At 44.6% G+C, this 13,077-nt stretch overlaps 1 protein-coding gene across 6 annotated transcripts in view; it reads right to left on the bottom strand.

Moving 5' to 3' along the window:
- Nucleotides 1–13,077, bottom strand: part of GTF2I (general transcription factor IIi) — a 107,874-nt gene that overhangs the window by 28,016 nt on the left and 66,781 nt on the right. For all 6 annotated transcript variants that reach the window (XM_073665179.1, XM_073665180.1, XM_073665176.1 and 3 more), the window contains 3 exons: nt 6,426–6,482; nt 1,595–1,684; nt 150–215 (listed from right to left, as the gene is read on the bottom strand). In XM_073665179.1, the coding sequence (XP_073521280.1) occupies nt 150–215; nt 1,595–1,684; nt 6,426–6,482 (213 nt within the window). The remainder of the gene's footprint in view (nt 1–149; nt 216–1,594; nt 1,685–6,425; nt 6,483–13,077) is intronic.

Here is a 13,077-nt window from a genome sequence, read left to right as displayed (position 1 = left end):
GCATTCTGACCATAAGGAAAAAAAATTGTCCAAACATACTTATCAGCCAGAGTCACTAGTCCACTGGCCTAATTATAATAATAAAAAACGTTAACAAGTTGGAAGACCATATGTGACTCAATACTTATTGAGACTATAAAGCTACTTACCACATTTCTCATCTAACAGGGCTTCAACTTTCTGTTTTAGATCAGTAATTTTGGCATTCCAGGCCTCTGTTGTGGGTGGAAATGGGACAATTAGCTTTGCAAAAAAACAATAAAGATTACATAGCTGTGTCATTGATTCAATAGCTTACAGAGTTATTCCCATCTGATAAAGTGATGGTATATCACTAGGATATGACATCACTTTGTGGTCAGTGGGCAATTCCTGGGACCATCACAATCCTTATAGGGGTTGTCCACTAATAAGACAACCTATTCTCAATTGCTATATTCTCCCTTGTAAAATAACAGCAGCCTATACTTACTTCCAGTGTCAGTGCCGTTCCAGCAATGACGACACTGGTTCTCCCGGGGCTCGTGTGACGCTGTTATGCCATGTGAGCCCTGCAGCCAATCAGTGGCTATTTCACGCTCACTTCCTTCTGAAATTTTGAGGAAATCAGAGAGTAGCAGCAGCTCTCACGTCTTCCGGGTTTCAGTTTCGTCTGAGGGAAGTGAGAATGAGGCAGCCATTGATTGGGTGTAGGACTCACAAGGCAAAATAATGTCATGCAAGCCCCAGGAGACCAAGTGCTGACGTTGCTGGAACTGAGCAAACCCAGGAGTTGAGTATAGGCTGTTGTTATTTTACAAAGGGGAATTTTGCAATTGAGAAGGGGATGACAGAGTGTGGTCAACCTATTTAAAATGAGGGGAATTGCAGAGCTACTATAATGCAGCACATCCATCACCTGCACAGCGGCGCTCCCTGCACTTACTGTGCAGGAAACTACAGCACTGCCCCATGTATGTGAGTTGGATTGTGGAACATCTTCCTGCACAGCTGGTGTCAGGAAACACCCTTGTGCAGGTGAAAACTTAGAAGCGAATGCAACGCTAACACAATACGGCAGACCCTTCATTCTGTGCGCAAAAAAATAACACTTTTCTAGGCAGCAAAGGTCCAGTTTACACCAGTTGATGCGCTACCGAGAACTATGAGCTTTTGTACAAATCAAAAAATAATTTCAACCCAACAAAAGAGCATTTTTCTTGCTCATCGGGTGATCAGGAGCCTGTTTACACTGCAAGATTTTTCTTGATTATGATAATCATGCAATCTAAATGGACCTTTAAAACTATGCCATCAGTGTGATAAGGCTGTTAGGTATTTACTGTGGTTGACACCTCTAATGTAAGCTTGAGAGCAGGGCCCTTACTCCTTTTAATATCTGAGTTATGCTTATTTGGTAATGTCTTTTTGTCTGTTCAAGCCCCCCCTAAAATTGTAAAGTGTTGTGGAATATGTTGGCGCTATATAAATAAAAATTATTATTATTATTATTATATACAACCAAATCAAAGACTTATAAGCTTATCATAACATGTTATTATATAAGCCAGGAAAACCATGGTTAAAGTATGATATGTAGTAATAATTAATTTACCAAAGGAGAACTCTCTTCCCCGTGATTTAGAGGTCGTTGAAAAACCATTGGTTTGTGGAGTACAGCACACAATAGTGTTTTTGGATTTATCTGGAATGCAAAAAAAGGAAAAATCTATACATTCACACTACAGGTATACAACTGTAAATAAAACAATCTCCCCTCCCTTGGTTGAACATTATGGACATACAGTTGTGCTCAAAAGTTTACATACCCTGCCAGAATTTTTCCTTTCTTGGCCTTGTTTCAGAGAATATGAATGATAACAAAAAAACTTTTTCTCCACTCATGGTTATTGGTTGGGTGAAGCCATTTATTATCAAACTACTGTGTTTTCTCTTTTTAAATCTTAATGACAACCAAAAACATCCAAATGACTCTGATGAAAAGTTCACATACCCCAGTTCTTAATACCGTGTATTGCCCCCTCTAACATCAATGACAGCTTGAAGTCTTTTGTGATAGTTGTGGATCAGGTTCTTTATTTTCTCAGATGGTAAAGCAGCCCATTCTTCTTGGCAAAAAGCCTCCAGTTCCTGTAAATTCCTGAGCTGTCCAGCATGAACTGCGTGCTTGAGATCTTTCCAGAGTGGCTCAATGATATTGAGGTCAGGAGACTGAGATGGCCACTCCAGAACCTTCACTTTGTTCTGCTGTAGCCAATGACAGGTCGACATGGCCTTGTGTTTTGGATCGTTGTCATTTTGGAATGTCCAAGTACGTCCCATGCGCAGCTTCCGGGCTGATGAGTGCAAATTTGCCTCCAGTATTTGCTGATAATGTGCTGCATTCATCTTTCCTTCAACTTTTACCAAATTTCCTGTGCCTTTGTAGCTCACACATCCCCAAAACATCAGCAATCCACCTCTGTGCTTTACTCTAGGAATCGTGTTCCTTTCATCATAGGCCTTGTTGACCTCTCTCCAAATGTAACGTTTATGGTTATGGCCAAAAAGTTCAATTTTGGTCTCATCACTCCAAATTACCTTGTTTCAGAAGTTTTGAGGCTTGTCTCTGTGCTATTTGGCGTATTGTAGGTGAGATACTTTGTGGCATTTACGCAGCAATGGCTTTCTTCTGGTGACTTGCACATGCAGCCCATTTTTCTTCAAGTGCCTCCTTATTGTGCATCTTGAAACAGCCACACCACTAGTTTTCAGAGAGTCCTGAATTTCAGCTGATGTTATTTGTGGGCTTTTCTTAGCATCCCGAACAATTTTCCTGACAGTTGTGGTCGAAATATTTGTTGGTCTACCTGATCGTAGTTTGGTTTTTACAGAGCCCCTTATTTTCCATTTCTTAATCACAGTTCGAACGCTGCTGACTGGCATTATCAATTCCTTGGATATTTTTTTGTATCCCTTTCCTGTGTTATACAGTTCAATTACCTTTTCCCGTAGATCTGTTCTCACAATCCAGAAACGTCAGTGGCTGGATGAAAGATGCAAGAGTCTGTCTGGATCCCAGAAACTCACTCAGCTTTTATGCACACACACTAATTATAAGCAAACAGGTCACAGGTGAGGATGTCGCCTTTAGTAGCCATTCAAGCCCATTTGTGTCAAATTCTGTGCATGTTATCAGGCCAAAATCACCAGAGTATGTGAACTTTTGATCAGGGTCATTTGGATGTTTTTGGTTGTCATTAAGATTTAAAAAAAGAAAACACAGTAGTTTGACATAAATGGCTTCACTCAACCAATAACCATGAGTGGAGAAAAAGTTATTTTGTTATCATTCATATTCTCTGAAACAAGATCAAGAAAGGAAAAAAATCTGCCGGGGTATGTAAACTTTTGAGCACAACTGAACATCATTTTTCACCAATACTAGCAGCATTGTCTGGCTATGATTTAATGTCATAGTCATAGGACAGAGTGCACAGTGTCAAGTGTTCAAAGAAAAGCCCGCACAATATAGTGTACAGAATAATAAGAATACAGGTGGACCATGTACTGTCTACCTTTGTAGTGATTTACCACAGCAGCAAAAAATCTGAAAATAGGAATTTATTAAAGCAGCACGTCAGCGTTTTTTTTTATATTACAGCGCAGGAGTTGTGCTACTAATCTAAGTTACCTGCCTATAATCTTATACTTACCAGCTGCCGTCTTCATCTTTTATCGGCTCCGGTTGGTCTTCTGCAGATAAATGACCTGTCTGATCGCTTCAGTATTTTCTGGAGCAAGCAGGAAGGCACAACTTAATGGAAGTCTTTGAGAGCCAGAACAAGGCCACAACAAGGATCTCATTGACTTACTTTGAGAGCTTAGAACCGTTACCTCTGACTTCCGGGTCAGTCAGAAGCTGCGGTCACAAGATGGAGGCATGGGACCGGAGCGATGCAGGAAGAGCTCAAGACGGCAGCTCCTGAGTATAATATTGGGGTCAGAGAATGGCACCACTCCAGTGCTACAATAAAAAAAATGCTGGGGTAGTTCTTTAACCAGACAACCCCTTTAATTTCTTCCCTGGAACCAGTGTTTTTTTTTACCATAAGTGAAAACTTTATAGCCGATTTACATACTTATACTGTATTTTTAGATACATTACGTTTTTTATGACATCTATTTTAAACGCAGACCTGGACTGATTATAAAGGTGGAGTCAGAAATCCAGTGCTCATATACTTGAAGAATTAAAATTAATGATGTTTTCCAACAAAGTACATTTTAATCAATAGATCTTGGAAAAATAATAATAATAATAATAATTTCCACAATTGGATATGTTAAATTTTTTTCCTGTGCTGAGATAATCTTATAAATGTGCCCCTGCTGTGTACTGTGTAATGGCCGTGTCTGACAGTACAGGGACATGGTCTGATCATACCACAGCTCCTGGGCAGGGGAGGAAGAAAAAGAATATACAGACATTACAGCACGGGGTCACAGCTGCTGCTTTTTGTAAGGTAAAACATTTACCTGCCTGTTTAAAAGCATATTTTACCTCACAAAAAGAATCAGTTGTGATCCCCTGCTGTAATGTCTGTATACTCTTTTGGTTCCTCCCCTGCCCAGGAGAAGTATTATGATCAGATTGTGTTCCTGCACAGTGAGACACAGCCACTACACAGTACACAGCAGGGGCACATTTATAAGATTATCTCAGCACAGGAACATTATTTCTTAATACATCCAGTTGTGGAACCTATTTTTGTTTTAAGGTTTATTAATTAAAATGTACTTTGTTTGTGGGAAAACCCCTTTAAAGCATTTAAAATACACTTAAAGCAGGTAGCCATTAAGTGACGGTTCCTGGATGGGATCCAGTACTTTAGACCTCTGGACCGCTACCTTTGCCAGGTGTAACATTTTACCTTTGATGTAAGAAAGTGTTATTTGTCTCAAACAAAGATGGTACTTTCTTTACCTATAGCTGTCAAGCACAGTGTGGGAAAGACTAAGTGCAACATGAAGGGATGAGGGGAAGGAAGCCCAGACACTAGGGAAAGGGGGAGTGGAGACCCCTAGGCAGATCTAATGACACCCTTCCTACCCTACCGTCCCTATATTGGTTCCACACCAATTACTGAGCAGGAAACCTAATCCCTGTATATCCCTAGAGCTAGGCCCTAGATAGGGAGGGGGAGGTGAGCACTGGTCAATCCCCACTACAAACTAAAGACAACAAAGGAGACAAACAACGGGAGAAAACTTAGCTTGAGCATACACCAGAGAGATAACACCAAACGTCCTCCAAGGGCACCAGAAAGGAAGCTAGCTGACTGCTGTAGCTCCAAGCCTTCACAAGGGAAAATGTGAATATCACCGACGACTTCCTGAAGCAGACTGAGATGTTTATAAACACCCAGACCAGGGTGTCTCAATCAGAGCAGGAGGGAAGTTGACGATGGGTCCAAAAGTGAGAAGGATCAAGAAGACGTCTGCAATGCTAAACGCAGTGACCTTGTCACTCCAGGTGTGGGAAAGACTTAGTGCAACACAAAGGAAAGAGGGAAAGAGAGCCCAGACTCAAGGGAATAGGGGGAATGGAGTCCTCATAGGCTGATCTAGTATCACCCTGTCTCCACTAACGTTCCTGAATTGGCTCTTTACCAATCGCCACACGCGAACCTCGCCCTGTCTTTCCCTGGCGTTGGGCCCTGGCTAGGGAAGAGAGGGGGATGAGTGCTGGTCGATCCCCAATGACCACTAAAGACAACAAGGGGGAACAAACAAGGGAAGACAGCTTAGCTTTTAGTCGACTTCAAAGAGACTAACATCGGTCCTCATAGCTCCAAAGAGGATGAAGTAATGTACTAGCTCCGAGCCTTCACAAAGGGTAATGTGAGTATCTCCGGCACCTCCTTCCAGCAGACAGCAGGTATTTATACACCCAGGCCAGGGTGTTAATCAGCCAGAGGAAGGTAGCGGCTGGGTCCTAGAGAGACAGCCTCTAAGAAGGTGTTTGCAATGCCAAACGTAGAGATCTCCTGCAACCAACTGCAGGGCAACTGTTTGTCACTTCTGACACACCCGTGACAGACATCCTGCAGCCAGATGCACAACAACTGTCTGTCACATCTGACACACCTGTGACAATAGCACAGGTAAGGGCCTTGAGGGCCAAAAATTCAGAGTATAGCAATTGACCTATGGTGGGAACAAGATTTTGATTTTAAATGTGTAGATACCAAATTATTAAACTGAGATGCCTATCAGATTCACTGAACTGAGTAGAACTCAATATACTGTTTTTTGGTGTGAACCCTACAGGTTGCAAGAAATTATACTGTTTGCTTACTGATGTAGTACACTATAATAGCACCCATTTACTCCATGCCAGAACAGTTTATAAGCACATCCAGATGGACTGCACCAAATCTTACCATCATCACCGGCAGACTGACTTCCTGGACTTGGTCCTATGTTTGAGTTCAGAATTGCTACAAACAAAAAACAATGAACATGTTACATATTAGAAGTTATGAGACCCATTACACTGATCTACAACTAAATTGGTTAAGAGGCAAAAACAGTTGAACTAAACTAATTTTGTATTGCTGAAAACGATCCAGAGGAGGTTGTAATTACTTATGACACTTTTCATGCAGGCTTATAGAAAAATTGTGTCTTTATTATTTCATCATCATTATAGCATTGTTAGTAGCTACCACATCATCTATTTAGTCTATTGAGCCTTCAGTATTCTATCATCGTAGGGTGGCAAATCAAAAAACGCTAACTCAACTCCGATGGCGTAACCCTAAGTTGAATCACCTGCTTTTATAAATGCTCTCTGTAAGGTATACATTTTTAGGATTTCTTAGCTTAGTTTCTTAACATATTAACATGTTTCTATGTTTTTTCAGATATGCCTTGTTCTTGCATTAACAAAGGGGATAGTTTTTGCTACAAATGCGGAGAAGTCACTTTTGGATCACAACGGTGAAACTTGACTTCCATGATAAGGAAAGCCTACAAACAGTATTTAGGCTTTAGAATAGAAGATCAGAACAAGAGTTAAGCCCCCGTCTCACATAGCGATATCGCTAGCGATATCGCTGCTGAGTCACAGTTTTGGTGACTCACCAGCGACCTCACCAGCGATGTCGCTATGTGTGACACTTTGCAACGATCAGGCCCCTGCTGTGAGGTCGCTGATCGTTGCAAAGTGTCCTGGACCATTTTTTGGTCGTTGGCCTCCCGCTGGCCAGCAGACATCGCTGTGTGTGACCAGCGGGACCAACGATCTGGCTGGTAACTATGGTAAACATCGGGTTACTAGGGGCACGCGCGCACTTAGTAACCCGCTGTTTACCATGGATACCACTCTGCTACGGTGCGCGGAAGCTCCCGCGCACCGTAGCAGAGTGGTATCCATGGTAAACAGCGGGTTACTAGGGGCACACGCGCACTTAGTAACCCGATGTTTACCATAGTTACCAGCCTGCTCCTGCTTGCAGCAGGCTGGTAACGGGAGCAGGACATCGTGGAACGATTCTTTCCACGATATCACTGCTCCCCTGATCGCTGGTGAGCCTGCCTGTTTGACAGCTCACCAGCGATGTATTAGCGATGCAGCAACGATCCCTGACAGGTCGTATTGTTGTCGGGATCGCTGCTGCATCGCTTAGTGTGACGGGGCCCTTAGGCTCCACACATATGCTGCAAAATATGCACATGGCATCTTACCCAGTGGTTGCATGGGAATAGGCAATCTATGTATTTGCAGTCCCAACATGGGAGTGATGACATGTAAAGAGGGCCGACTAGTCTGGGGAAACTAAAGCCCCATCGACTAGTCAAAGGCCTTATTACCATAGGAAAAGCACTGGTCAGAAATACTTTTTTAAACATTGATGTAAGTGAATAAAATTATAAAGGGTGGTTAGGCAGGGAATTAAGTAACACATATGTGAACGCTGCTGGGCTGGAGGGCATGAGGGACCTGACAGGTTCCTTTTAAATATTCAGGTTTCTTAAACTTTTAGACTGGACGACTGAACTGCAGTTGTTCAATAATAAAACTAATCATCAAAAATACAAACTGCCTATTAAATGTGCACTCAGTGTATATATATACTGTATTTTTGGACCTTAAAACGCACTTTCTTTCCCCCAAATTTGGGAGGAAAATGGAGGGTGCATCTTATGGTCCGAACGTAGCTTACCGGGAAGTTGCGGTGGTGGTGGAGCAGGATCGTAGGAAGCAAGGCCCTCTGTTCCCTCCCTCAGGAACCTGGCGCCCCGGCCGCCCTAGCTGGCGCATGCGCAGACTGGGATCTCGGCGGCCATTTTCCTGAAGCCGTGGGCCTCAGGGAAATGGCTAATGGCTACCGAGCTCCTAGTCTGCTCATGCGCCGGCTCGGGCAGCCATTTTCCTGTAGATCACGGCTTCAGGAAGATGGCCGCGACCACCGGAAAAGCAGTGCACGCCACTTTGCCTCACCGCCGACAGCCAGACACCGGCCCCGCAGCATCTCACCTCTTCTGCTGCCGCCGCCAGGTTCCTAAGGGAGCGAACAGTGGACCCCGCTTACTGCGATCCTGCTCCACCACCTCAGCAACTCCCCGCTGCTGGAGCACCCCATTCTCGCACCCAGGGTCCGCTGCATTCCCCCACTTCCCCCCGGCTTCCTGAGAGACCCTGCCTCCTGTGATGCCCGCTCCACCACCCCCCAGGTAAGATACCTATTCAAACTATAAGACAGACCCCCATCTTCTGAAAAAAATTTTTTTTCCTATTTTCCACCCCAAAATTTGGGGTGCGTCTTAAGGTCCGGTGCGTCTTATAGTTAAAAAAATATGGAAGTTATGTTGCCTTATAGAGCATATATATATATATATATATATATATTGTGGTAAAGCGACTTGCTCGGCTCTCCGGAGGTAGACACAGGACACACAGTTTGGGTAAACTTCCTGCGGGTTTGTTGTGCGGCATAAACTCAAGCAGCGTCCCATAAAAATAAACAGTCCCTCTCGGGGTTAAAGGGAAAACAAAAGATGAACTATAACACAGTCCTCTAGCCAGCAGAGCCTTTGCCGGCTACAGATAGTCTTGTGAAGTTTCAACAACACCAGTCCTCCGGTGTTGCTCTCTGGCGTCAGCCACACACAGCCTGGAGACTTCAATCTCCAGACCACACACTCCACACAGGAAAACAAACTGACTGAACATTTAAACCCTGTTCAGTCACACCCTGAGGGGGAGGTATGGGGAATGACTTCCCTCCCATCTCTACATCATTCCCATAAAATCACACCCTTTCAAAAAGAGCAAACTCCCAGCACATAACATGCTGGCAGAAATTCAGTAGGTCTTAGGCTGTGTGCCCACGATGCGTTTTTTAAGCGTTTTCGCAGCAGCAAAAACGCTGCAGAAATGCTTAAAAAACGTATGGTAGATGGCCTGCCATGTTCCCCAATGATAATCCGCATGTGCTGTGCACATGCTGCTGAACTTTCCGCTTCCGGTTATCATGGGGAAAAAAAACGCAGCACTACCAATTATTTTGCGGAAGCGCTGCGTTTTCGCCGCCATAGACTTTCATTGAACCGCTTCAAATCCGCAAATATGTAAAACTACTTGCAGAATTGAAGCGCATTTGCTGCGATTTTGGAACACAAGACCGCAGCAAATGAGAAGTGACCTCATGCGGGGGCGTTCCAACCATCCCAGACCATCCCATAAATCCAGGAAGACGAGAATCCCATACCATTCCAGTCTTCCTGGATCATGGCTGAGTACCTGGGGTGGTACAAGAGGATGGACCTGAATGTCTCGGTCATGATTGGTGTCTGCGGGTGTCTGCGTGGTGTCTGCGTGGGCTCTGTGCGGTGTCTGCATGCAGGCAGACATAGGTCGATGTGACACTCCCATCGGCCTATGTCTGTCCCCCGTCCACTAGTACCAGCAGGATCAGCTCGATGGGAGCAGTAGTTCCCATCAGCCTGATCCTGTTGTTAAAATTGCCCTAATGTATCCTTTAAACTGGCCCCATATGTTTATTTTTGGCCCCCATAGGTTTATATTTTTGCCCCTATACATTTTTATTTTTTTTATGCCCCCATTTTTTTTTTTTTTGTCAACCTATTTTTTTTTTTTAATTTACAGTGCCCATTTTATTTTGGTCCCCAATAAATTTTAAAAATACATTTCATTGGTGGCCAGTGGTTGCCTAAAAGAAATTTAGTTTATACATTACCTGTCCCCGCCGATAGCCACCTAAAATAAAGTAAAAAATATAAAAAATGCACCTATACTCACCTAGGCACCTAATTCCCCGAAGCCATCGATCTTCTGTAATAAAATATAAAATAAAAAAACACAATTTTATCCTTACCCCTCCGTAGTAGTCCACGAGTGTCCCACGAAGATCTCCAGTTTAGCGCAGCCACATAAAATGTGACCGCTCTAAACTACTGCAGCAGCTACAATGACGGGGCCGTAAAGCAGCCCCGTCATTGCATAAGCGAGTTCACCGGGGTTCAGGCAGCGCTCCTCCCACGGTACAGCAGGGCCGTAAGGAAGGTCACCGGAGCTGTGCTGACTCCGGTGACCTCAGTCAGTGGCTCACGCTGCCTCGAGCGGACGTGTTCCCGGCAGTGTGAGCTTACAGCTGGCGCTGACATGAACCCCACCACTATTACCCCCAGCCACCGCACCAGGGCAGCGTGGAAGAGCGAGGCTAAGCACCAGATTTGGCTCACAAATATGATGCACCAAATCTGGGGCGGCTGAGGGCTGATATTATAGCCTGGGAGGGGGCCTATAACCTTGGCCCCTTTCTAGGCTATTAATATCAGGTCGCAGCTGTCCGCCTAGCCTTTGCTGGCTCCGATTTATAGGGGGACCCTGTGTAATTTTTTTTTTTTTTGGGGTCCCCCTGTAGAATGGGCAGTAAAGGCTAAGCTAACTGCTGCGGCCTGATATTAATAGCAAGGGAAGGGGCCATGATCCTTGGCTACTTCCCAGACTATATCAGCCCTCAGCCATCTGCTTTCCCTCTGCTGGTTATTAAAAATACGCGTGAGCCCACCCATACATTGAAATATAAGATTATTGTACAGCGTATGCGTGACCAAGCATACATTGAAATGGGTCTGTGTGTGTCTCCAGTATGTGTGGAAAAAGTCATCACCACTCGTACCGGAGATTCTGACGTGTGAAAGAGCCGTAATTGGATATTGGCTGAGGAGTGGGGGGGGGGTGCCCATGTATACACACGGTTACATATCTGCATAGCGTATGTATGTGTATATATACTTTTTTATATTAATTACAAGGGCTGTAGTTCTTGTGGCATCCTGAATACTTCCAAAATGGTGAATAGGGGTTTGACTAGGAAATTACATCATTATTGGCCTTTTTTTTTATAACTAACTTTATTTGGCTTCAAAAGCGCTTACAAAACGCATGAAAAAAAGCATCAAAAACGCACATAGAATAAGCATGCGTTTTTCTGGCAAGGAGATGCAGAAATGGTCAGGAAAATTTCTGCTTCATTTCTGCATCGTGGGCACATAGCCTTAAATCACACAGGAGAGCATCCTGAGTGACACATACCTCCCCTAGCATATAATACCAGTGACTCTGTCGCAATGTATATATACAGTACACACCAAAAGTTTGGACACACCTTTACATTTAAAGATTTTCTGTATTTTCATGACTATGAAAATTGTACATTCACACTGAAGGCATCAAAACTATGAATTAACACATGTGGAATTATATACTTAACAAAAAAGTGTGAAACAACTGAAAATATGTCTTATATTCTAGGTTCTTCAAAGTAGCCACCTTTTGCTTTGATGACTGCTTTGCACACTCTTGGCATTCTCTTGATGAGCTTCAAGAGGTAGTCACCGGAAATGCTCTTCCAACAATCTTGAAGGAGTTCCCAGAGATGCTTAGCACTTGTTGGCCCTTTTGCCTTCACTCTGCGGTCCAGCTCACCCCAAACCATCTCGATTGGGTTCAGGTCTGGTGACTGTGGAGGCCAGGTCATCTGGTGTAGCACCCCATCACTCTCCTTCTTGGTCAAATAGCCCTTACACAGCCTGGAGGTGTGTTTGGGGTCATTGTCCTGTTGAAAAATAAATGATGGTCCAACTAAACGCAAATCGGATGGAATAGCATGCCGCTGCAAGATGCTCTGGTAGCCATGTTGGTTCAGCATGCCTTCAATTTTGAATAAATCCCCAACAGTGTCACCAGCAAAGCACCCCCACACATAGGCGGATTATAATGAGGGCAATCCGGGCTATCGCCCGGGGCCCCGAACCTCCAGGGGGCCCGGGGCTCCGGGGTGTCTATGGCCAGATTGCCCTCATTATATGTGCGGCGCCTCGGCACATACCGGCAGACAGTGGCGGGGGGAGCCCCCGGACCGCTACCCCAGCAGCGGCGCACAGCCGCTGCTTCTTCTTCGGCCGTGCCAGCACTGCAGCAATTAACTTCCCTGTGCTGGCCCGGCCGCGTCACTGCTAGGAGACACGGCCCTGTGCGTGGCCGTGTCTCCTAGCTGTGACGTAACGCAGTGCGCACCCGGCCTGCAGTGCTGCACCGGAAAAGAGCAGGAGGACTAGAGCCGAGCCGGGGGATGGTGAGTGTGTGTCTGTGTGTGTATGTATGTATGTGTGTGTATGGGTGTGTGTGTGTGTATGTGCAGGCAGATATCATTGTGTGATGTCTGTTTATATGTATTTTTGTGTTTCAAATGTGTTTATGCGTATACGTATATGTCTGTATATGTTTGTGTGCGTGCGTGACTGCATGCGTGACTGCGTGCGGCCTCCCGCTGTGTATAGATGGCTACGTGCGGCCTCCCGCTGTGTATAGATGGCGCCGTGCGGCCTCCCGCTGTGTATAGATGGCTCCGTGCGGCCTCCTGCTGTGTATAGATGGTGCCTTTTGTGTTTTTTCCTTGCAAGCAAATTAAATGAAGAGAATAATACCAAAGAATTTGTGATTGCAATCATTTTCAGGAAGAAACTGAGTATTATTTGACAGAATTGCAGGGGTGCCAATAC

The sequence above is a fragment of the Phyllobates terribilis genome, unplaced genomic scaffold (assembly GCF_046119375.1).
Source record: "Phyllobates terribilis strain yellow unplaced genomic scaffold, ASM4611937v1 Scaffold_2__4_contigs__length_985480577, whole genome shotgun sequence".
NCBI classification, from domain to species: domain Eukaryota; kingdom Metazoa; phylum Chordata; class Amphibia; order Anura; family Dendrobatidae; genus Phyllobates; species Phyllobates terribilis.
Note: the sequence above shows the minus strand (reverse complement) of the source record. Positions and strands in the feature narration are given on the sequence as shown.